Below are 26,167 nucleotides of genomic sequence, written 5' to 3'. Positions count from 1 at the left end.
AAATGTATTTTTTTTTAACATTTTTACACAATTGTGTCCTCCTTCAGAAACCATATTGAAAAAAATATATTTTCACTCCATCTTTTTCAATTTTCAAACATTTTAAAAAGCTGCGGGGAGCCACTCGGCGGTGCTAGAGACGCATGCTGCTCCGGAGCCGCGTGTTGCAGACCCCTGAACTAAGCTAATCTCTGACAACGGAACTCAATGTGACCCCATGGTTGTAGAAGAATCAAAATTGGGTAAATGGTGCGTTAAGTGAAATGCACTTAACACCACTACCAATTATAATGTACGTAGTATTTGGGGGGAGTTTGCCAAGGGGAGCAGTATACGTCACCGTAACTTTATTCTGTTGAGGTCCATTCGTTTAAGATGCATTAACATTTTAGCATGGTCACCTGAGATGAAAGATCAGATTGGCCCGCCCTATTAACTCAAGCGCTAAAGATCGACAGTCAGAACCAATTTGTCATGTTGGTCAAGGCGCCTTGTTCAGTTAATTCAGTTAATCAGTATTAACAGTAGGACGCTGGCAACTTTGTCCGCTGCTGCCCATTTCATGATCCCCATTTGTGCTAACATGTCAAAGAATCATGACAAAAATTCAATTGAAATGATTTATTAAGAAATATTACAAATGTGAGAACTGTCTTCATTGTCATTGCTTGGCACAAACGCCAAAGCAAACATTTTCAGTAACTGCATCCACATCTCGAGTTAAATAGCAAAAACTTGGTAAGCAGAACCTTGGCTGTGCATGTGACGCGAGCACAGAAAAAGAATTCAAACTGGCACTGGTCGTGACTTAAGGCGGGAGTAGTCAATTCTGGTCCTCGAGTGCCGCTTTTTTTTTTTTTTTTAATGAGGTTTGTCTTTCCCCTAACACACCAAATTCAAATGATCAGCCCATCAGCAAGCTTTGCAGAAGCTTGAAAATAATCCTGATCATCTGAGTCAGTTGTGCTGGAAACCCCGACCGGAGTTGCCTACCACTGATTTAAGCCATCTGCTAAGATCAATTTTTGAGAAACCCACAGTATATAAAAATATAAAAAGGTCGTTATTTAAGATTTCAAACACAAACCAGATTGGTTAAAATGGGGGAAGGGGGTGGTGGTTCAATCCTTGATAAGTGTTAAATCAGACTTAATCATCCACCTTTAAGTATGTGAGTAAAATGACATCCCCATCACAAAACTTCAATGCTCATCATCACACACTCCAAGTGACCAGTAGTTGACTCATGTGAAAACCCTCAGTCAAATATAGAGAAAAAAAAGCACTATGTGTTAATTGTTGGCATATGACAAACAATATGTACAGCACGTAAAACAATGTACGCAATATTTGTGTTGCTTTGGGCAACAAGCCCCACCCCACCTTGTCCCACCCTAATAAAAGCCAGTCTTCACTGAAGACCCCTCATTCGGAATCCTCCAACCCACCCCAACCTCCACTCATCTATCTCTCCCTCTCTCACACACACTTGTATGTATGTATGTGTGTGTGTGTGTATGTGTATATATATATATATATATATATATATATATATATATATATATATATATATATATATATATATACACATACACACACACACACATACACACACACACACACACATACATACATACAGGATATCACGAAACACGATTATGTCACTAAGCCTGTTAGTTTGGAAAGGGGTGCAGTGCAGCGTCACTCAGACAATGGAAAGAGGGGCTTGATGCAGTCGCTCCACTCATCCGCTTCTGGGTTGTAGACCTCCATTGTGTTCAAGAAGTCGTTGCCGTCAAAACCGCCCACGGCGTAGATGCTGTCACACAGCATGACCACGCCCGCGTTGCTGCGGGATGTGGTCATGCTGCCCAGCATCCTCCACTCATTTCGAGCCGGGTCGTAGACCTCGACGCAGCGGAGTGCGTGGGAGCCGTCGAAGCCGCCGACAACAAAGAGTTTGCCTGGATAGCACAAGTTGTACATTTGTAAAATGGAAAATATTGCCTTGTGTTACAAAAGAAATGTGAAGATAGGTAAGAAAGGTAAAAATACAGTATGGGCCGCTAGTCGCAGCTCTGAGTTTCATGAACGCAACATACAGTGCCCTCCATAATTATTGGCACCCCTGGTTGAGATGTGTTTTTTAGCTTCCAATTATTTTATTTTTTTTCTAAATAATATGGGACCTTAATGGAAAAAAAGAGAAAAATCCAACCTTCAATACAAGTGCATTTATTCAGTGGGGAAAAAATCCCACATAAAGAAATAATTATTTGACATCAAATCACCTGTTCCACAATTATTGGCACCCTTAACAATTCCCAGGAAATAAATATAATTGAAGCATTTCTGTCATTTCTACAGTAGTTTACAAAGTTTACCAGAGTATGTAGGAACATTTAATTAGTAATTCATCACTTCCTGTCTCCCTGGGGTATAAATATGACGTGACACCGAGGCCATTTCTCTTATCCACTCTTAAACATGGGAAAGACAAAGGAACACAGCATACAAGTGAGGCAGATGTGCGTCGACCTTCACAGGTCAGGCAGAGGCTACAAGAAGATTGCCACTCAACTGCAGCTGCCCATATCCACTGTGAGAGGAATAATTAAGAAGTTCAAAACAACTGGAACAGTGGTAAACAAGCCTGGACGAGGAGCCAAGTTTATTTTGCCACCACGCACAGTGAGGAGGATGGTAAGAGAAATCAAAAGATCTCCAAAGCTCACTGTTACAGAATTACAACAAATGGTAGCATCCTGGGGTCACAAAGTCTCCAAATCAACCATCAGGCGCTGTCTACACGCCAACAAGCTGTTTGGGAGGCATGCACGGAGAAAACCTTTCCTCACTCACAATCATAAACGCAAGCGTCTGGAGTTCGCCAAGCGGTATTGGGGCTTCAACTGGGACCGTGTGCTTTGGTCAGATGAGACCAAGATTGAGCTTTTTGGCAACAAACACTCTAAGTGGGTCTGGCGTACCACGAAAGATGCGCATGCTGAAAAGCACCTCATACCCACTGTGAAGTATGGGGGTGGGTCAGTGATGCTGTGGGGCTGTTTCGCTTCCAAAGGCCCTGGGAACCTTGTTAGGGTGCATGGCATCATGAATGCTTTGAAATACCAGGACATTTTAAATCAAAATCTGTTGCCCTCTGCCCGAAAGCTGAAGCTGGGTCGTCACTGGGTCTTTCAGCAAGACAATGACCCTAAACATATGGCCAAATCTACACAGAAATGGTTCACCAGACACAAAATCAAGCTCCTCCCATGGCCATCTCAGTCCCCTGACCTCAACCCCATTGAGAACCTGTGGGGTGAGCTGAAGAGGAGAGTACAGAGGAGAGGACCCAGGTCTCTGGATGATTTAGAGAGATTCTGCAAAGAGGAATGGCTGAAGATCCCTCTTTCTGTCTTTTCCCATCTTGTGAAACATTATAGGAGAAGATTAGGTGCTGTTTTGTTGGCAAAAGGGGGTTGTACAAAATATTAACACCAGGGGTGCTAATAATTGTGACACACATTATTTGATGTCAAATAATTATTTCTTTATGTGGGATTTTTTCCCCACTGAATAAATGCACTTGTATTGAAGGTTGGATTTTTCTCTTTTTTTCCATTAAGGTCCCATATTATTTAGAAAAAAAATAAAATAATTGGAAGCTAAAAAACACATCTCAACCAGGGGTGCCAATACTTATGGAGGGCACTGTACTTATAGCTGCTCTGTCATTGGCTATTGCCAAGCATCATCCTGGCATTCCACTGGCTCAGAGGGACTTCTATCGTATGTGTCTGTGTGTGTAGATAGATCAGTGCCGATGCAGCATCCTCGTCATTCGCCGCCCGGGCCATGAAGTGTTCCAACAGTTTTAAATGTGAAACACCCAGAAAAAGTGTTCACCAGTCAGGCGATCGCTCACTATGCTGATATTTGCCTTGGACATTTTCAAGGATTGTTAAAAGCCGACAAAAGCAAACATCCTCAGAGCAGTTATTTACAATAAGCCAGTCAAAAACCACTTCTGAGAGAGGACATGAACGAAAGAGGGCAAAAAAAAAAAAAGGATGAGGGCGCCATTAAAAGTTAAATGAGCATCAGTTTTATTCTTTGTTTTTTACATTATGCAAAACTCTCATTTATTGGGCAATAATCTAATTGTAACATGTAATTGTTTAATTTTGATGCGTTTTCAGTGACAATTTTACAGTTTGAGCACTGCGAGTCCCAGGGACTCGCTGATCAGAAAAGTATGAGTCCCAATTATGTATTTTGAATTTTGAAACGGTCTACTTATTCAATTGCATATAATAACACAAACAACAACATACGTTGATAATAGGTTTATTTCTTATCAACAAATGCTGCAAAAAAAGTCAATTATTCAGGCATACAAGATTTGCTGAGAAATAGGTTCTTATTTCATCCCATGGTTCAGTCTTTGAGTTCATAAATTCTCCTCTTTACTTGATTCCAATGATGCAATGCTTTCTCAAAGTCAACTTATCATCGCAAAAAACGATCCAACTTCAGCTGCTTCCTCTGTGATATCTCCGCAATAAACTTTCGCAACACTTGTTTGCAACACTTTGTTTGCAACACTTTGTTTTAACGTTACACAACTTGGCAATCGTCTGCTTTCCGCGCGAGGTTGAAGGTCGAGCTCGCCAAGCTCGTCTCGCAAGAACGGAAATCTCATCACGCAAAATCAAAACAACAATGGCGGCAATGGTCAAACTGCGATCATTGCTGGAAAAAAAGATTGACCGTAGTTTGTTTTTTGTTTTGACTGGGAAATTTCCTTGCGTCCTAAAAACGAACATTTGGAACCGTGCGTCCCGCGGGAAAATTATGAGTCTAGGACGCGGGACGCAGCGGTAACAAGATGGCTGCATTTTTATGCTTTAGAAAGGGATTAGGGCATTTACATGGAAAACGCATCTCTACTTACAAAATTTTCTAGTTAAGAAATTGCTTCCAGAGCCAATTAACTTCTTATGTAGAGGTACCACTGTACAAGTACAACTTTTGATTTGGCTCCCTCTTTGAGAAGTGCAGTCCACGTTTACATGTTGTTTTGTGGATCAAAAGTCTGAGTGATTTTTTTACATTACTGCTGTTATGGACTCATGATCATGCCCTAACAGTTTCTTAGAACAGTGTGAAGCTGTCAGTGTTTCGTCGTACATATTAATTTGTGGTTCATTTGCCTTTATTTTCGCATAACCCTAACCTACAATACTGAATCATTTAACCCTAATCTGATTGGAAGTCATTCATTTATTGCTTGGGTGTGTTAATAAGACCCTGGGGGAATAAATAGCATCAGGCCTCGATGAATGTTTGGTTTTCACTGTAATTCCAGGAACATTTGTGAGAAGGTGGTTCCTGTGGATGCATGCGGTTGAGAAAGACGTGATCTTACCGGCACAGACGGCCACGCCGGCCCCCCTGCGGGCCACATTCATGGGTGCTATCAGGTTCCAGGTGTTGTTCTCAGGGTTGTAGCGTTCCACTGTGTTCAGGCAGTTCCAGGACTCAGCCCCTCCGATCACATACATAAAACCATCCAACTCGCACACTGCGGCCTGGTGCCGTCCTGAAAACAAAGCAATCATTTAGCTTGGACAACCAACAGAGATCATCGGAATTGGAGCGGAGGTTGAAATGACACATACTGATGTTGAGGGGAGCGCAACTAGACCAGGTTTTGGTGACTGGATCAAAGGCGTCACAATTCTTCAGTCCTTTCTGCCCACAGGGGTCTGACCCTCCCACAACATAGAGTTGGTTGTTTAAGGAACAGACGCCTTCAAATACAGAGCAAATGTGAGCCAGCAGTCAGTCAAGGAGATTGCCAGGAATGAATCCATGCAAGCCGCACCCACCTGCGTTGCAGCGGTTGGTCCTGAGCTCGGGAACCTGTGCCCACTCGTCACTGACTGGATCGTACATCTCCCCACAGCTCAACTCATCAGAATGTCCATTTGAACCTCCGATAACGTAGAGCTGTCCCTGTTCGGCACAGATGGAGCAAAAAAGGAAAGAACAAACTCCAATAGTTGTTTTTAACCATTCCCAAAGACAACAACACTGGGCAAAATGTGTTTATGAATAAACTGACCAACATTCAAACTGTTAGTATTTCACGTGTGAAATGGAATATGACTAAAATTTAGTATACTGTGCGTTGTGCAAAAGTTGCTGCGATGTTGAGTGAGGGAGTAGCACATCCCACACTTTTGTTTTGAAAAGGTGTGCAGTTGCAATCCAAATCAGAGAGTGTCGCCACAGCTGGTATTGGCCTGCACACAGCAGAGTAGTTTCCTCTGCATATTCTGGCCAATTCCGGTCACCGTTTTTAGTTTGCAAAATAAGGGGGGAAAATTGAATTGAACTTTGCAAGCCTATAAACGGCCAACTTCAATTTATGCTTGGAAATATGTCAGCCTCAAAACAAATGGTCTTGAAATTTGCTGGGTGGAAATTTGAATTTGAACCACGAGTCAGTTTTTTGGTCTGTGGGAATTTACTGCTGTTAAAACATTTCTAAAAAGTACATTGGGTTGCAATCGAAATTAAAAAATGTGTTGCAATGTTTTCCACTGAGATTTTTTTTTTACATTTCATTAGCAACACCATGACAATTTTGGTCATAATTTTAATTGGGATTTAAAATTGGGCAGCCCGGTGGTCGACTGGTTAGCAAGTCTTCCTCAATGCAGCGGGTGGAGGGTTTGATTCCAGCTCCGGCCTCCCTGTGTCTGTGTTGGAGTCTCCGGTTTACTCCCATGTTCCAAAAACATGCGTGGCAGGTTGATGGAGCACTCGAACTTTTCCCAAGATGTGAGTGTGAGTGTGGATGGTTGTTCATCTCTGTGTGCCCTGCGATTGGCTAGCAACCGATTCAGGGTGTCCCCCGCCTACCGCCCGAAGACAGCTGGGATGGGCTCCAAGCACTTGTGAGGATGAGCGGATCAGAAAATGGATGGATGGAGGGCTGGATTTAAAGTTTCATCTCTACTGACAACTGGATCATGTGTGAATGATGAGACGCTAATGGGAGATGATGGCAGTATACCATTAGCACAGCCATTTGGAAACGAGCCCTTGGAGTTCGCATGGGCGCAATGAAGGTCCAGCGGTCCTCTTTGGGGTCGTAACACTCGACAGTCCTCAGACATTCCTCTCGATTGTAGCCGCCTGCACAAGGTCAAAAACAAAGTCTGTCATGAACGGGAGAACCTCAATCATCAAAACACCTTTTGAAGTTCAGCAAAAACTACAAACTGTCAACTGGCATGTGCTTTCCTCTTTTTTTGTTTGTTCTACAGGAAGTTACTGTGAGGCAGCCATTTTATGCAGAAAAGCCTGGCAGTATCTAATAGTCGTCCAGTAATATTTTCTGGACCACAGGGCATATTTGACATAATGTAATTTTCTCAATTCGACCAGTGCGCCTTATGTATGGATGAATGTCACTTTTTCGAATTATTCATCTTTTATTCAAATGTACTTCCTATTTCATTCGTGTTTGGGATTATCATCCAAATGTAATCGATATCAGGTGTATGTTTTCAGGATAACAGTCAAACTAGCCTAATGCTGCGGCATTTCTGGAGACGTGGGCCCAATTTTACAATGTGGGACCGGACAAGCGCCGGGTAAAAAAAGAGCCAGCTTCCAATAGCGGTTTCAAACACGTTGAATGTGAGGTTCAAAATAAGTGGTTTTGCATCACATTTTAGGAGTAAAAAAATGTATTAAATTTTGAAGAGAAAAACTGAGAATCAGATTTTTTTTTCTGATAATTGAACGGTCCCATAAGGTTTTGCTGGGTTTGGGTATATCCAACTTTCTTCAGCAAAAAAGCATTTTTAAGTGGCTGGAGTCTGGAAAGAAAATCACACTAACAGAACTGGAAATTAAATATGTTCCATTACAGCGTACATCAGCCAGGAGAATAATAATTTGGTTTTTGTTACTAATTGTTCATTTGTTATACTGTCAGATAATCAAATCCTTGCTTCAGGTCCGTGGGTTTTAAACCGCCCCACCGCCCCAAAAAATTTAAATAAACAGCTCTAAATTTGCTCCTCAAAACATAAATTATTGGGGATCAAAACTGCTCCTTGAAGGGAAAAAAAGATTTTGAACCTGGTTCACTTGTGTACTAACCTGCTGCGATGAGCCTAGAGTTGATGGCTGCTGTGCCCAGGCCAGAGCGAGCATAACGCATTGGGGACAGCTGGTGTTCTTCCAGTTCCTCGGGCTGGGCCTCAAAGCTGAGGCTCTTCAGCAGGCAGGGGGTGGCAGAGGGAGAGGCCTGGGGGCTGCTGCGGCCGTGCAAGAAGATCACGCACAACACACTGTCCAGCACAGCCAGACACAGGTAGGTGTTGTCTGAGGGAAACGTTGCGTTAGAGAAAACAGGGGCAACACGGCGTGCACGCTGCGCTCTTAAATTGGCTTACTCGTAGTCTTCTCAGAGGCGATATACTTCCACTCTCTCCTGGTAGTTTGTTTGGGGGCATTTGCTGCTTGGTTGGCGGGTGAAAGGCTTCCCGAGGAACTGCAGCTCATCGGTCTCTGGGTGCTTTCTCGTACCGGCTTCTTCTGCAAGAGCATAGCGCAGCTACAGAAGCCAAGCTCGCTCCACAAAACGCACACACCGTAGGCCAACTGATGGCCGGCGCCAGCTAACCGAGACTTCAACCTACTCCGCCATCAGGTTGGGTCTATTGTGGTCCCGCATTACCTCGCACCTGACACCAACACTGCACAGCAGTAAAAAGTCAGTCTTCAACAGAATCGGAACTCAAAATATGCCTCCGACAATGTGAGAACCCCTCACTGACAACCAGTACACAACCAGAAAAATTGTAATCGCACAGGCATTAAAGCCCTGCCAAAATAAGTTGTTAGACAGTAGCCAGGTAAATGCGTTGCATGAACTGGGCCTTTCTAGCCAGGCGCAGGCTGTGTCTGGTTTTGCATGGCCCAACATAGGCTACGCTAAACACTGCAGATCTAATGCGCTAGAGCTCATTGCAGTGAAGCTGGGCACGCTCGATGAATACCTGCACAAACTGGAGGTGGTCCTCCTCGCCACCAAACACCTCAGTTTGCCCCTCAATCATCAGCCCTCCATCCACCAGCTTGTGGTCAGGTGAGTAGTACAGCATTTGCACCTGGAAGACAAACAGGAACAACACACCCATGTGGCTGTCTCCATGGTAACGTGGTATACCCCGAGATAAGGGGGGATTAGAAGAGGAAAGTGGGGAGGGACATCCTTGAAAGAGTTTCTTTGTTGAGGCGTTTCCTTAAAAGACACAAACTGCATCCACGGCGGAAATGTTTGTGCTGAAGAAGATTCCGAGAGACGGGCAAGGGTTCTCTTCCTAAATTACATCTAAAAAAACAAAAAGAGGCATCGAGTGAAGAACGACGCGCCCAAGTCGGTGAGATCTTCTGTGAAGCGTCAAGGACAGGTGGGGCAGCATTTGTCCCCTCATTCTCCAGTCTGCTGCTTGGAAACTGCTCGTCCAGCTGAAGAAGCTGCTCATTGTGATACAAGTCACAACAGGCAGGCAAACACACGTGGGACAACATTTTTTGTGGCCAGATGGTTTAGCATCACCATCAATTGCAAAAATGGAAATACCGCCAATGTGCTTTTTGTCTGTAGTTGCCACATTCAAAAGCCAAGGTAAGGATGGATGTCTATCAAAAATGTGTTTTTTTGTTTGGGGGTGGGGGCGCTTGATTGAGGGGTTGGAAAAAAACGTATCTGTAAAGGCCAACGATGTTCTGAAGCCAAACGGTAGTTCTCTTCAAATAGGATCCCTTTTTGTGATGTGCAATCTGGGTCATTGGCCAGTAATGGGTTGGATTTGGTCGTGGTACTGAAACAAATCTATTGGGTTCCTCCATAGTGAGAATGCATGTGTGCCCATAGGTATGGGCAGACGGGAGCACAGCGTTGCTTGGCTGCAAAGAGAGGCTGCTAAGATGCAGTCGTGCTCCCCTCTCCTTTTCTCTGATTCATTACCCTGGTGGATCAGTCCCGGGCTCCTCGGTCCGCTCCCCTGCTGCTGCAAATAACCCTACAGGAGAGATAAATCAATGGGGAGGAGTGCCTGTTAGTTCTGGAACACAAAAACATACACCTGTTCAGATAGTCAAGTGGCAGTAAAAACAGATGAATCAAGGGTCAAACCTTCAAGAATCTTTTCTCTGCGTTTCACAGCAGAAGAGCACTGTAATACTTAGATGGGGTCATAAGAAAATCAACCACAGCCCAAAGGAGAAGTGAGAGAAAAAAACAAACCAAAAAAAAAAAACAAGAGCAAATAGGGGCTCTTTTGGTCTCACCTCTAATTTGTGGCATGGTTCAGGAATACAGTTTCTTACTGCAAAACCTCAACAAATCAGAGGAAAAAGAACAATCCTGACATAGCAGCATGACAACAGCATGCCAGCTCTTTTTTGAGCCCCCTTCATGACTTCTTAATGTCAAAAACAGGTGGAGTCAAAGCGGGGAGGGAAAGGAGGACAATCGCGCCCACAATTCAAAGGGGCACACACACGGGTACTGACCTCCTCCATGAGTTGTTCCAGTTGCTCTCCGTTCTCCCAGAGGCTACGCTGCACCCAGTTTAGCACCTTTGAGTAAAGCTTGCCATTGCTGGGTAGAGTCAGGTTGTCTTCGATCATGACTTCTAACTGTGGACAACAAAAAGGGAAGGGGAGTTTCATTAACACACTGGAGGAAAGGCAATTCCAACTCGCATATGATGCTCATGGCATTGACATTCTTCTCAAGGCATTCTTTGTGTTCGCCGTTGTGCACGGACAACGGCAGTACACTGCAAGCGTTCACCTATTTGGAAGTACCTGTAATCGCTTCGCAGCCATCCAGAAAATAGCACGAGTGCTTTTCCAAATGTTTGGTCAATTGCTGTTACCAATCTGAAGCCAATCGGCCGACCAGTTCATCTCAGTCCACTGCAAAGCCGTGTTCGAGTTGAACATTTTTCAACCTTATGACTGACTCGTGCCACAACGTGGCAGTGTCCCCCTCCCACACAGCACATACGTAATCAATGGGTTCGTCAAGGCGACCTGCTACCCAAAGTGCAGTGTCACCAGGCCTTCGTGAGCCTTAAAAAGAAAAGAATTTGTGTTTGTGTGCGCGAGAGTTTGCGTACCCTACCAGTCTCACGTCCACAAAGTAAGCAACTTTTAGACGGTAGTATAACCTCACTTTCAGTCCCTTCAAATACGGCGCTGAGCCGAACCGGCAGACTGGAAATTTTAGCTCACTGGTCTGGGCTTGATGCTCCCAAACCAGATGTGGGGGTGGTGGAAGATTGATCCCCAAATTCTGTAGACGCCACAAAAATTAAACACCACCAGTTAGACCTATCCGCTGTCAAAAGTGGATGACTGCGCATCTGCGGCATACCACATCTCCACCCCCCATTGGCAACAAAAGGAAAAAAAAGGCGATTACAGTGGATTTGCTTCTTGAAATGCATGAAAAATAGATCCCGAGTCAAAAATGCTTGAGCACCTGTGTATTTATTTAAGGGTAAACTTGTGCCTACAAGAATATTTCAATCGGTTTATCATTTTAAGTGTGTCATTTTAAAAAATGGAACACTGAAAACTGCCAATGATTACCTTCATTGCAACATTTGTAGTCACTTGTCCCAAATCTACTCTGAGCAGCTCTTGCCTTTAGAATATGCAACCGACATGTTAATCTTGTTAAATGTCAAAACTGGAGGCGGTAAATACAAAGCTTATCCAGTGTTAGCCTAAGCATGACTGCTGCTGGATAGTCAAGTACTAATGCAACAGCGTAATTGGACAAAAATAAAAGGTTCAGAAATCGAGATCAGCCACTCGGCGTCTATATTTGGCCGGCTTGATTGCACATGCTTAAGACTTGTCAGTCCATTGCCTAAATAATTACACACACACACACACACACACACACACACACTTGTTGGTACCCAACTGCTAAAGAAAGAAAACACACAGGGGTCCCAGAAATAACTTGATTCTGACAAAGAATTAAAAGCTTCATTTAAATCAACCAAGTAAATCAGAGAATGCATTTGAACTTGTGTTTCAACCAAATTCTAAAAACAAAACAAAAACCCTAAACGTTCTCTTTTGTTCTCATTTCCTCATACTCTCATAAATGAGCCAGGGAGAGACTCATTTTGATATTTTAAATTGGTTAAGTGGGCCTCAAGTAGAAATGTCCATCTAAATGTTGAGACCGTGATTGATTTTTTTTGGGACATGGGCGATTATCACACTACACAGCCAGGCAGACTGGTGCATTATGAGTTATTTACTGATTTTTCCAAAACAACAACATTAAGTTAGTTGTTCAGCGCAGGTTGTAAGTCATGGTTCGTTTGGGAGGGACAGGATGTGCTTGCAGTTTTACCTTGTTTTGTTTGATGCTTAATTCTTATCACGCCCGTTAAATTCTTTGATTGGACATGTGCTCTTTTTCTGACATTGAGTAGCAGTCATAGAATTATAATGGTGTATTTTTAATTAAAGAGTAAAGCTTAATTATATGCCCCTGGCTTTTGTTCCCATACATATAAATTGATAAGGAACACTGCAAAATCAAAACATGATGGGAAAAAATATTCCGTTTTTCAAAAAATAAAACCGCATACTTTTTTGTTGTTGTTGTTTTTAAACTCAAGGCTGCTTCAAAACGTTTTCTTCCCTGTAAATCACTGGGCTAATATAAAACTCACCTGTTCCGCAATGGTTTAACACCTTTTATTTTACCCTAAATGTGTTTTTTGTAAATCATGTATGCTTGTCTTTAAGTGTACATTTTTATCCTGTGTTTTAAGCTCTTGTAAAGTGTCTGAGTATGATGAAAAGCGCTTCATACTCATACTTTCAAATAAAATGTGTTATTATTATTATAGTGTTCATGAGAACTGCCTTCTCTGCTTTGTTTGGAGTGAGCATTCTGACCATATATATTCTAATCCATGATTCCTGGTCAGTAATAAATAGGCCCAATACCAATGTCGGATAGACATGCCCATATGATGCTGCACGGTCACGGTGTACCCAGGCTTGAATTCAGTGTTTGGTGTCCATCTGTCATACGACTGTTGCCCCGAGACCCAATCTTTCTTTCGTCAGACTGCATAATTTTGCGACACTAGTCAGCTGGGCCGGCCAATGTGTTCTTTGGAGAAATGAAATCAATTTGGCACAGTTTTCCAACAATGTAACTTTGCGGGGTCCTGATGCTGATTGCTTGATATAAGTGCCATTAGGAAATGCAGAGGAATGTGGAGGATGCCATTTTAGTCGTAATGTACCAGACACGTGGGGCATCATGCAAGTTTTCTTTGATCGGTGACTTTAAGGAGACTTTGATTCTCTCCTCTTTCATTAAAGACTGCTTCAAACAACAAAGCGGATGCAGGAATAGCTGTTACGATTGTACATCTGTAAATGTTGTACAATATATTATTTTTGTGAACTGTTCTGAAAAGCACTTCGTTACAGCTGCATCTGTGGTGAAAGCGCCATCTAAATAAAGATGTCTTGTCTTGTGTAAACACATTGAAAAAGCAAGCCAATATGTTTTTCCTGATCAAAAAAATACAAAGAGTGAGAAAATGAGCAATTCTCGCTGAACTCTTCCTTTAAATTAGTAAATTTCCCTAGTGTGGGACAAATAAAGGACATCTTAAATAGGCCAACTGACTGATTAGAAATTTGAAGAAAACAGTCGTTATTAAACAGGACACACCTTAGTTAAAAATTACTCGCAGCTTTCCTTCATTTTTCTCCAGGCCTGTTTCAGACTTTTATTATTACCGTATTTTCACGACTATTCGACGCACTGTACCAATGGCCGCAGTCTCATTAATGGGTGACATTTCTGTATTTTACACATACACAGGACGCATCGTACTAATGGCCGCAGTTTTACAGTGGTAAAACATACGCCAGCTTAAACATACGGCATGCATGCGCGCACTCTAACACGTTAGCTTGAAGCATACGGTAGCACGCCAAGACATACAGATAAGCTAAATACACGTTTTTAAAAAGGCAACGAAAGCAGAACTGAGATCGGGTGGATTTTATTTAGCCATCGTACAATGTTCTCACGTTTTCGATCAATCATCACCCAGAAATCCATCAAAGTCCTCATCCTCTGTATCAGAAGCAGAGGACTGCACATCTCAGTTGTCATTGAATGCATCACATGCTAGTGTGAGTTGCTACGCATTGCCGAGCGGAAAGAAGGAGTAGCAACAGCAAAGTCAACATTTCTCTCGTGTGAAGCTTTCCCACATTTGAAAGTAAAGAACAGAGCGAAACATGGTGGCAGCGCGTGTGTGTGTAGAAAGAATTGAACAATTGTGCAAGTACCGTAATCCATCAAAAACGCCGCGTTCCCTCTCGTTGTTGCGTATTGTGGCGTAACTCGCCAAGCGCTGCCTCTCGCTCTTTGTAAAGTTGTGTTTGCCACCGATCGTCCATTGTTCCCATGCCGTTCGCAACTTTACTTTGAACGCCCGGTTGATGCCAATGTCCAGCGGTTGGAGTTCTTTAGTCAAGCCTCCGGGAATAACGGCAAGCTCAGAGTTCATTTGCTTGACTTGTTTTTTTCACCGCTGCTGTGAGATGGGCACGCATGCCAAAAGCATAACCGGTGGCTTTAAGTTTGAACTGAGCTTCGTAGGCGTGTCTTTTTGTCGAATTTATTTTCAGGGGTTCTTAGAAACCAAAACCGGAGTTGTTTTGCAACAATGCACATTGCCACACTCTATACAAGTGTTGGTACTGGCTTGAGGCGTCCCTTTAGCGTCCAACACGCCCACCCTTCACCATTGGCGGACTAGGTTGCCTGTCCTCTCTCTCCCTCTCCCTCTCTCTCTCTCCCTCTCCATATATGTATATATACACGCCCACCCTTCCCTGATTGGCCAACTTCTTTCCGCATGCCCGGCCACAGTCACTTCCGCCTTTTCTCTATATAAACAGCGTGTCGGCCGTCAGTCAGATTTTGGAACTCAGCGCATATAAAGGACGCTCCGCACCATAAGGCGTCCTGTCCATTTTGGAGAAAATTTAAGACTTTTAATGGCGCCTTATAGTCGTGAAAATACGGTAATTTAGTTGACAATTCAAATGCAATGCCTCGTTTTCATTGTTTTATTTTGATGTATTACTACTTTTGCCACTCTGGATTTTTCCTTCAAATTTGTCCACATGTGGACAAGCCAAATATCAATAACTCCATGTCGACGAAAGAACAATTGAAGGAATAAGTGTCAAGAACACAACATGCATGTTTTCTCCTATGATATTCACCTTGAGGCGGGGAAGTTTGAGGAAGTCATCCTGTTCAGACACCTCAAGGAGATGGTCTTGAATGTAGGCATCCACTTTGGCCAAAACTCTGGCATCTCCCATTGAGCTGGCAAAGTTCCGGAAAGAAATGACATTCTGGGAATCCATCTTAGACAGCAGGTAGTCGCCACAAATCTGAAAAGGTACCAAATTACATTGTCACACATTCACAACTACTCTTTCGGGATGGTACGCGCGGTCCTGTCAAGCTTGAAGTGACAAGTATTTCACAGTATTTGACGGAAATCAAACCTGCTTGACTCTCTCCATCTTGAACCTTTTGGCAGCGGAGTAAACGTCCTTGACCAGTTCCTTATCTGCCTTAAGCCTGGGATACAAGGAGAAAGCAAGGTTGAAGAGTAAGCAAATATCCCTTGATTACAGTACTACTATTCTCATGAGAGAAAAGCTCCCATTTTAACCCTTTAACCTGATAAGCCTTCCCTGAAAGGGTTAAAAGTGAGTGAAAGTAAAGCAAAAAAAGAAGAAAAAAAAGTGACAGGTACTTACTGGGCAGTGTAGGCGTAGTTGAGCAGGATCTCCACAGCCTCCGGGTCCAAGTCCTCAAAAGTGACATGAGACACCCCATGAGGTTCAATGTCACTGTTGAAGATCTCAAACAGGTATGGACTGCAGCAAGCCAGCACAGCACGATGGGCCATCAACTCATGGCCACATACCTGTCAAAGAACATTTTTTATTTTTCCTTACAAGGTGCACCAATTTGTTTTATGAGACTGAGAAGGATAAACATTGTCATATCCTGTTGAACGTGCAATTTATCACATGGACTTTAAACATACGGAATGTTTGGATCGTGCTGCTACCCGACACTTTGTTTTCAATGTTTTTTGGAGGTCGCATATAACTACTTTTTGGGTCCATCAAAGAAAGCATTGTTGTGTATTCGTTCTCGCATTATTTGTACGCGGACCAAAAACTAATCTTTAATGGGAAGTGGGAGGATACAAAGTAATTGTAACCTTCTTAACTACTCATCGCTCAGGATTCAGGGTGACGCGACTGGCACATGTGTGAGGGTGGCGCGTGCTTGCATGGAGCTCATACCTGCAATCTAACGTCGCAGAACTGACCACTCTTTCTCAGGGCATTCATTTTGGCCACAGTGGAATCCAGGAAACTCTCATCCTCAAAGATCAGGTACCCATTCGGAATCATTTTGGCTGAATTTGGTTTGTCTGCCTGGTGTAAAGTTCATATGAATAAGTGTACAACATACATTTTATTTATAAGCGCCTTTCAAGACACCCAAGGACACTTTACAATAACAAAAAAACAATACGGGTTGAGCAGCGGCAGCCAAAACACGCCAGCGTTCTAGATGAGTTATGATCAATATTATTGGTGCTTTAAAAAAATTTGACAATGCCTAAATACATTATGAATCACAAAGTGTCTGTAATTGTGCGGTAGCCGAAGTCTTACCGAATAGAGAAGAAAACAAATCCGGGAAGCGTCACTACAAGAGTAGAACAGGAGCTGAAGGTCAAATAGGTCACGCAGACAAGAGATTCTAGGGAAACTCCAGTCGTCTTCACCCGAGCGGCGGGATGGGAAAGTTGTCAGAAGAAATGCCAATTGACAACACGGGCGGCTGCAGAAGGGAGAGGGAGGGCTTCCACCCCCGGCAAACTATCAGGCTTGAAGTGACTGTAATCAAGTCCTCGTGTACCCGTTGGCTATAGAGCTGTACTTATTCTGTGTTGGTCGTACATTATAACCTGCAGGAGAAACGGAGGAAAGTATTACATGAATAACTTTTAAGTTGATGCTCTGCCATCAAGTAAAAGGTCACCAAAATCATCTCTTATAAGAAAATACTAAGGCCAGGCAGTGTGCAAGTCACGTCATGACTGAACATCAGAAACTAATGTTTTACTCAAATACCCTCACATCACATCTATAACATCAGTTCAGTTTCGTCTTGCAACCGGCAAGTAGCTCCAGCTAAATTACAAGATCCTTCACCTACAGGAACTCTTGCAACTATAAAAAGAACAACAGCCCAAGAGGGAACATTTTGTCCATCCATCCATTATCTACCGCTTATCCGGGGCCGGGTCGCGGGGGCAACAGCTTTAGCAGGGAAGCCCACACTTCCCTCTCCCAAGCTACTTCTTCCAGCTCTCCCCGGGGGATCCCGAGTCATTCCCAGGCAAGCTGGGTGACATAGTCTCTCCAGCGTGTCCCTGGGTCTTCCTCTGGGTCTCCTCCCGGCGGGACATGACCGGAACACCTCACCGGGGAGGCGCTCAGGAGGCATCCGAATCAGATGCCCAAGCCACCTCATCTGGCTCCTCTCGATGTGGAGGAGAAGCGGCTCGACTCTGAGCCCCTCCCGGATGACTGAGCTTCTCACCTTATCTCTAAGGGAGAGCCCGGACACCCTGCGGAGAAAACTCATTTCAGCCGGATCTCGTTCTTTCGGTCACGACCCATAGCTCGTGACCATAGGTGAGGGTTGGGACGTAGATCGACCGGTAAATTGAGAGCTTCGCCCTTTGGCTCAGCTCCTTCTTCACCACGACAGACCGATACAACGTCCGCATCACAGCAGACGCTGCACCGATCCGCCTGTCGATCTCTCGCTCCCTCCTGCCCTCACTTGTGAACAAGACCCCAAGATACTTAAACTCCTCCACTTGGGGCAAGATCTCCCCCCGACCCGGAGGGGGCACTCCACCCTTTTTCGACTGAGGACCATGGTTTCAGATTTGGAGGTGCTGATTTTCATCCCAACCGCTTCACACTCGTCTGCGAAACGCTCCAGTGAGAGTTGGAGAGCCCCGTTTGAAGGAGCCAACAGCACCACATCATCTGCAAAAAGCAGGGATTTAATACTGAGGCCCCCAAAACGGACCCCCTCAACGCTTCGGCTACGCCTAGAAATTCTGTCCATAAAGGTTATGAACAGAATCGGCGACAAAGGGCAGCCTTGGCGGAGTCCTACCCCCACTGGAAACGATTCCGACTTACTGCCGGCAATGCGAACCAAACTCAGACATCGGTGGTATAGTGACCGAACAGCCAGTATCAAGGGGTTCGGTACCCTATACCCACGAAGCACCACCCACAGAACTCCCCGAGGGACGCGGTCAAACGCCTTCTCCAAGTCCACAAAACACATGTAGACTGGTTGGGCAAATTCCCACATACCCTCAAGGACCCTGCTAAGGGTGTAGAGCTGGTCCACTGTTCCACGGCCGGGACGAAAACCACACTGCTCCTCCTCAATCTGAGGCTCGACTTCCTGACGGACCCTCCTCTCGAGCACCCCTGAATAGACCTTACCAGGGAGGCTGAGGAGTGTGATCCCTCTGTAGTTGGAACACACCCTCCGGTCCCCCTTTTTAAAAAGAGGGACTACCACCCCGGTCTGCCAATCCAGAGGCACTCTCCTTGTTGACCACGCGATGTTGCAGAGGCGTGTCAACCAAGACAGCCCCACAACATCCAGAGCCTTGAGGAACTCCGGGCGGATCTCATCCACCCCTGGGGCCTTGCCACCGAGGAGCTTTTTAACCACATCGGTGACTTCAACCACAGAGATAGGAGAGCCCACCTCAGAGTCCCCGGGCTCTGCTTCCTCCAAGGAAGGCGTGTTGGTGGAGTTGAGGAGGTCTTCGAAGTACTCTGCCCACCGGTTCACAACGTCCCGAGTCGAAGTCAGCAGCGCCCCATCCCCACTGTACACAGTGTTAGTGGTGCACTGCTTCCCCTTCGTGAGACGTCAGATGGTGGACCAGAATTTCCTCGAAGCCGTCCGGAAGTCGGCTTCCATGGCCTCAATGAACTCTTCCCACGCTCGGGTTTTTGCCTCGGCGACCACCGAAGCCGCGGTCCGCTTGGCCAGTCGATACCCGTCAGCTGTCTCTGGGGTCCCACAGGCCATAAAGGCTCGTTAGGACTCCTTCTTCAGCTTGACGGCATCCCTTACTGCTGGTGTCCACTAGCGAGTACGGGGATTGCCGCCACGACAGGCACCAACCACCTTACGGCCACAACTCAGTTTGGCCGCCTCAACAATAGAGGCACGGAACATGGTCCACTCGGGCTCAATGTCCCCCGCCTCCCCCAGCATGGAGCATGGAACATGGGAAAAGCTCTGTCGGAGGTGGGAGTTGAAACTCCTTCTGACAGGGGATTCCACCAGACGCTCCCAACAAACCCTCACTATACGTTTGGGTCTGCCAGGACGGACCGGCATCTTCCCCCACCATCGGAGCCTACTCACCACCAGGTGGTGATCAGTTGACAGCTCCGCCCCTCTCTTCACCCGAGTGTCCAGAACATGCGGCCGCAAATCCGATGATACAACTACAAAGTCGATCATCGAACTGCGGCCTAGGGTGTCCTGGTGCCAAGTGCACATATGGACACGCTTATGTTTTAACAAGGTGTTCGTTATGGACAATCCGTGACGAGCACAGAAGTCCAATAACAAAACACCACTCGGGTTCTGATCGGGGGAGCCGTTCCTCCCAATCACGCCCCTCCAGGTATCACTGTCATTGCCCACGTGAGCATTGAAGTCCCCCAGCAGAAGAAGGGAGTCCCCAGCAGGAGTACTCTCCAGCACACCCACCAAGGACTCCAAAAAGGGTGGGTATGCTGAGCTGCTGTTTGGTGCATATGCACAAACAACAGTCAGGACCCGTCCACCCACCCGAAGGCGGAGGGAGGCAACCCTCTCGTCTACCGGTGTGAACCCCAATGTACAGGCACTGAGCCGGGGGGCAATGAGTATGCCCACACCTGCTCTGCGCCTCTCACCGTGAGCAACTCCAGAGTGGAAGAGAGTCCAACCCCTCTCGAGAGAACTGGTACCAGAACCCAGGCTGTGTGTGGAGGCAAGTCCGACTATATCCAGTCGGAAATTCTCTGCCTCACACACCAGCTCGGGCTCCTTCCCTGCCAGAGAGGTGACATTCCATGTCCCAAGAGCTAGCTTCTGTAGCCGAGGATCGGACCGCCAGGGTCCCCGCCTTTGGCTGCCGCCCAGCTCACATTGCACCCGACCCCTTTGGCCCCTCTCATGGGTGTAAGCCCGGCCACCAGGCGCCTGCCAACGAGCCCCACCTCCAGGCCTGGCTCCAGAGGGGGGGCCCGGTGACCCGCGTCCGGGCAAGGGAAACCTAGCTCCATTTATTTCGATCATCATTGGGGTCTTAAAGCCGTGCTTTGTCTGGCCCCTCACCTAGAACCTGTTTGCCATGGGTGACCCTGCCAGGGGCATAAAGCCCCAGACAACTTAGCTTCTAGGATCATTGGGACACACAAACCCCTCCACCACGGTAAGGTGACGACTCACAGAGGGGCATTTTGTCCATTTGTTTCAAATATGGGAACGGTTTCAGCACTAGATCCTCATTTTGTGTATTTATTTATTGTAATAAAAATGCCACAGATTCCATGCATCCATGCATTAAAAACATGATCTAATGAGCTACAAAAAGTCCACTTTGGTAATTCAATTTATGCTTATGCAAACAGATATGGAGGCCCAGAGACAAGCAGCTGGCCCATATTCTGAAACAGTAATCACACTTGGCTTTCGAGAGTAGCCTTTACTTTCAGAATGCAAGGAGTCTTTGACATATGACAATCTATGCTTATGTATGGCAAACAATGCACTAGTTTGCACAATGGTGTGAGTAGAGACGTGGCAAGATTTCCCAAAACTTACACACACAAAAAACAGGCTACGGATTACGGAGAGATTCAGTCGTTTTGTGTTAGGGAAGGAAAAAATGCCTTTTTGGGGACTTTCATTACATATTACCATAGAAAACCTGATCCAAAAATTTACAATGCAACTCTGGGCTCCACGGTGCGCTCAATATGAGGCCAACTTTTCAACATGTGCGGATAAACATTTTATGCGGTCGCACTAGCTGAGTCCATGTTTTAACGCTCCTACCGCATTTGAAGGGGGATTCAGGGAAGGAGATCCAACTCTGTCGGCTTGTCAGACTGCAGATACAAGGCGGAAGCCTGTCGGTGACGTGCGTCATGTGTACTTTGCCATGTGCAAATTTGCCAGAGTCACCTAACCTGACTAGGGCTATTTGCTTTAGAAATGACAGCTTTCCAGTCAGCTCGCTCCCACTCGCTGAGGTGCTATCGACCTGCTTCGCATTTTGGCATCTGAGAGTACGTGGTGGTCATCCAGTGTTCCATGATTTATGAAAAATTAGGTGCTACTAGTGCAAAACACAGTATGTGCATGGCCTGTTGGGCCTCCAACTATCAGGTGAGATAAAGTGTTTTGTGTGTGTGTGTGTGTGTGTGTGTGTGTGTGTGTGTGTGTGTGTGTGTGTGTGTGTGTGTGTGTGTGTGTGTGTGTGTGTGTGTGTGTGTGTGTGTGTGTGTGTGTGTTGCGAGCAGATCACTTGGATCAGTCATGCCATGTAGCAAAGTTGCTAGCATCAGTGTAGAAGTTAGTGTACAGCCCTGGTAACAGATTAACATCATTTTTTCTCAACATTCTCTTTGACCCTATCCAACTGAAGAACTGAACTACGCTATAAAGAACCTGCTGCACTGGAAGCAAATTGTGAAAAGTTGAATTGAATTCGGTTTTAAGATTAAACAGTTCTCTGATAAAATATGTAAATGCAGAATTTGTGAAGACCATGACTAGTAGGCTAAGAAACCATTCATTCATTCATTCATCTTCCTAACCGCTTGATCCTCACTAGGGTCGCGGGGGGTGCTGGAGCCTATCCCAGCTGTCTCCGGGCAGTAGGCGGGGGACACCCTGAATCGGTTGCCAGCCAATCGCAGGGCACACAGAAACGAACAACCATTCGCACTCACACTCACACCTAGGGACAATTTTAGAGTGTTCAATCAGCCTGCCATGCATATTTTTGGAATGTGGGAGGAAACCGGAGCACCCGGAGAAAACCCACGTAGGCCCGGGGAGAACATGCAAACTCCACACAGGGAGGCCGGAGCTGGAATCGAACCCGGTACCTCTGCACTGTGAAGCCGACGTGCTAACCACTGGCCTACCGGGCCGCCCGCTAAGAAACCATGTATTGTTTAATTGTCCGATTATGCAAATCAACCGAAATGATGCAACCAACTCCATCCAAAACCACACTATGCAATGTTATTGATTAAAAGATGATAGAAAACAGACCAACAAAAATGCATACAGGGGGACAGAGTTTACTGGGACATGATTATTAGAATACCAGTTATCATAGGAAGGGGAAATACGAGTGAGGGAAAAAAAATTCTGGGAAATTGCTTTGGCAAACTCGCTAAATAGAGAATAAAAATAAGTGTCAACATTTTTCACAGGGAAAAACCATCCATCATGGGACACGCTTCAGCACACTGCAGTCTTTCTGTAATCCACTAAATCACAAGTAGAGCAGCACCGGCGCTGAAAGCTGTAATTCTTCCAGTTTGTGTTTAGATGGTGAGAACACTGACCCACTTTTGCCTGATTATGCAACTACTCTCAGTGAATCGTCTGAGCCGCACTGAGTCTGCTGACTTACTACCTTTGTGCCTCCACCTAGTAAATTATCCCTCCAATGCTCGACCAGCAAAGCCCAAATCACAGCTCCTCGATTAAGTCAGCATTGTATCACATTACCAGTGATCAACAAAAATGAAATCAATCTACCTTGCATTAACTGAAACCAACCTTGTGAAATGTTGGAATTCCGTAGGATTTGTTTTTAAAAATATATGCTCTGAGTTTTGTAAATACTGAAGATTAGGCTGGCCATAATATGTCATTTGGGAAATATGCGCCAGATGTTGTTTGACAAGGGCAGCTTCCTGAGACGGGTGCATGACTACCGGGGGAATGAAGGGGAGCATAGGAAGGAAAGGGGCGAGCTGAGCCAGGAAGCAAAACTCAATGTTTCCATGTGACTAGTTGAGCACTTAAATGCACGTCTGACTAAAAGGTCAACGCGTTTAGAGCATCTTCTAGTGGAGGGGATCGTCTACTGCAAGAGTTGCTTGGTTCCAGTGGAAATGTACCGCATCAATTTCACTATACAGTACCAAATGTAACGAACAAAAAACGAGGGCTTAATTTCACTATACAGTACCAAATGTAACGAACAAAAAACGAGGGCTTAATCTTGAAAGCAAATTAAACACGACTTAATAAAGTCTGGCAGTATCTTTAATTGATAATATCGTAAAAGTAATTTAAAACGAATTACAATGCAATAGAGCTTTGTCGCAATAACAGAATTTCCACATTGTGATGTCATTCTCAAGCAGTTAAACCATCCTTTAAAGCCATATAATAGGTACTTTTCTCCTCTAATGAGAAATTACCGAGGTTATTTGAGAATTGGAGCAATTAGAAAGATCTACGTGGCCATCGGTTTCCGTAACGGATTACGAGTACAGCAGGACGGATTTAAGGCACGAAATGAAGTCTTTGCTCGGCAACGCAAGGCGCATTAAACTTCAATACTATTCCATTTCGTAGAAAATTAATATTGTCTTGTTGGCGGTACAAGAGCATCAATATCTAGTTAGCAAGTAACCAAATACTGCATTATGTTATAGGGCGATTTTTTTTGAAGAGGAGGCCGCACGTTTCAATGAAAATCGTGGCTAGCTTCCAAAATGTCCTTCGCGCGTCTCCCTCCCGCTGCTAGAGGAACGTAGCGGGGCCCTCGAACGCTTGGCCCTGTGCCACGACATACATCACGCCACTGCAGAGATCGCTTAACAAGACACCTTTGAAACATTCCACACGAATAACGAACAAAGAATGCCGGTGGAGGTTCGTGCTTCACAGTCATGGTTAGCTTTCCGGTGGCTACAACCTGCTGAGCTGGGATGGCAACCACGAGACACGCGCACTAGCTAAACCGTTCAATCCAGAGGCAGACGAAGCATTATTACAACGCTTTGTCCTTACGCAGCCCCAGATAATTCTCGACTGGCGAGGTGGGACAAATGAACCTTTATTTTGTGTGCGACATTGTCAACGGCGGCAGTAAAAATGCCCGGCCATTTTCAGCAGCAGTCGAGCCAAAGTCAGCCATTTCCATCCCGTGAAGAGTGCAGATACATCTACAGATAAGAAGCGACTCACACGACACTGCACGTTGAAAAATAATAAAACACCTCGCAAAATAATAAACATCTCGCCATATTCAACAGAAACTCGCCACACTGGCGTCTCAGTAGTGAGATATAATTTAGTTTCATCTTACCTGTGGCGTTTGACAGCAGACGATATTAGACATATTTAATGAGAATAAAAGAGTTGGTCGGTTGTGGCTGAAGAAAGGAGGCAAGACGGCTTCAGAAGCTGCTTGTCCACCTGGTTGCTGGGTGTTGCTTCGTCTTTTTCTTTGCGGTGTCGGCTCGTCCAGACAACGTCCACTCACACTATTCCTTTCGCTCAGTGACGACCAGCCGGGCGCGCTCTCGGCCACCTACGCACGAGTCATGCAGATTGTGACGTCACAGAGAGGCGTGTCTCTTCCGCAGGCCCATTACCAGGAAGTGATGCAATGTAATGGATGACAAAGCTTGGAATTACAGGCAGCTTTACAACGCATAGTCGTAGTAAACGCGTTCTCTGTGCAAGAGTCTGAGGCAACGTTCCCACGCTGTGCACGTAAAACGCAACAATATAAATATACAGTATTATGTAATATAATCAACAATATAAAAGGCTAAGACCACAACCTGTCCAGTCTCTGGGATACACTTTCGCTTATCCTTGCATTCATTTTTCTAACCGCTTATTCTCACGAGGGTTGCGGACGTGCTAGAGCCTATCCTAGCAGCCTTCAGGCAGTAGGCCAGGCAAGGAACTGCAAAACAATTCATGCCTTAAAAACAGTAACTTGCAGTCCGGTAGTGACTGGTTAGCGTGTCGGCCTCGCAGTGCAGAAGAGCAGGGTTCGATTCCGGCTCTGGCCTTCCTGTGTGGAGTTTGCATGTTGGCCCCGTGAGTGTGTGGCTTTTCTCTGGGTACTCCAGTTTCCTCCCACATTCCAAAAACATGCATGACAGGCTCAAGGAACACTCTAAATTCTCCATAAATGTGAGTGTGAGCGCGGATGATTGTTCATCTTGGTGGTTGCGCCTTCTTGGCAGCATGCCTGTACCACCACAGATTTAGATTGGGAGGAATGACGGCGCCATTGACTGTCGGTGTTGGACAGGTGCTTGTGTTTTTTGCGCCTGTAATGAGCAGCATTTTTCAGAGCCCCATTTTGTTCAGTGGAAATTCGGCACTGTTGGACAGTCGGCGTTGGTGAGGCTGGATGGATGGCTGCTGAAGTTGAGGATGAGAGGAGCATCGGCGCAGAGCGCAGATGCGCATTTGGAACTGACAGTAGCCGCTTGGAATTGAAATTGATTTACATGTTACAGGAGAAGTGAACCAATCTCTTTTTTCCATCAATGGATGCTACAGCTTTTTGTTGATTTTGAATAAATCAGCATGTATTGTATGCGTGCCCTGCGATTAGCTGGCAACCAGCTCAGGGTGTCCCCCGATGACAGCTGGGAGAGGCTACAGTCCGCCCCCGACCCTTGTGAGGACAAGCGGATCAGAAAATGGATGGATGGATGAAATAGTAACTTTGCAATTTTCATGACTACTTTGTTTGTTTGTTTTATTGAGCATATATAGTTCACACAATATCAGGTTGACAAAGGTCAAACAAAAATTGTAAAAGGAAATTTAGTTAAAAGAAAA

At 45.3% G+C, this 26,167-nt stretch overlaps 1 protein-coding gene and 1 long non-coding RNA gene across 2 annotated transcripts; one reads left to right on the top strand and one right to left on the bottom strand.

The window, feature by feature from the left end:
- Positions 1-606: 606 nt before the first annotated feature.
- ivns1abpa (influenza virus NS1A binding protein a) lies at positions 607-24,907 on the bottom strand. Its single transcript, XM_052073415.1, has 15 exons — positions 24,666-24,907; positions 16,885-17,180; positions 16,507-16,641; positions 15,949-16,118; positions 15,691-15,766; positions 15,400-15,573; positions 10,612-10,737; positions 9,090-9,200; positions 8,484-8,625; positions 8,188-8,412; positions 7,091-7,212; positions 5,898-6,024; positions 5,688-5,819; positions 5,435-5,608; positions 607-1,964 (listed from the first exon to the last, which is right to left on the bottom strand). The coding sequence occupies exons 3-15, from the start codon at positions 16,615-16,617 to the stop codon at positions 1,702-1,704; spliced, it is 1,953 nt and encodes a 650-aa protein (XP_051929375.1). The 5' UTR covers positions 16,618-16,641; positions 16,885-17,180; positions 24,666-24,907; the 3' UTR covers positions 607-1,701.
- LOC127605763 (uncharacterized) lies at positions 13,633-15,434 on the top strand. Its single transcript, XR_007963659.1, has 2 exons — positions 13,633-13,726; positions 13,771-15,434. It is a non-coding gene; the product is annotated as an uncharacterized LOC127605763 (long non-coding RNA).
- Positions 24,908-26,167: the final 1,260 nt, after the last annotated feature.

The sequence above is a fragment of the Hippocampus zosterae genome, chromosome 8 (genome assembly GCF_025434085.1).
Source record: "Hippocampus zosterae strain Florida chromosome 8, ASM2543408v3, whole genome shotgun sequence".
Lineage (NCBI taxonomy): Eukaryota > Metazoa > Chordata > Actinopteri > Syngnathiformes > Syngnathidae > Hippocampus > Hippocampus zosterae.
Note: the sequence above shows the minus strand (reverse complement) of the source record. Positions and strands in the feature narration are given on the sequence as shown.

Bases quoted from the DNA above. Each gene is read 5' to 3' on its own strand.
- ivns1abpa (XM_052073415.1), bottom strand. From the start codon at position 16,617: ATGATTCCGAATGGGTACCTGATCTTTGAGGATGAGAGTTTCCTGGAT. The intron at 16,119-16,506 runs GTATGAGCTCCA...GTTCTTTGACAG, and splicing joins TCTGCGACGTTAGATTGCAG to GTATGTGGCCATGAGTTGAT. The intron at 1,965-5,434 runs GTAAGATCACGT...TGTGCTATCCAG, and splicing joins CGGCGTGGCCGTCTGTGCCG to GCAAACTCTTTGTTGTCGGC.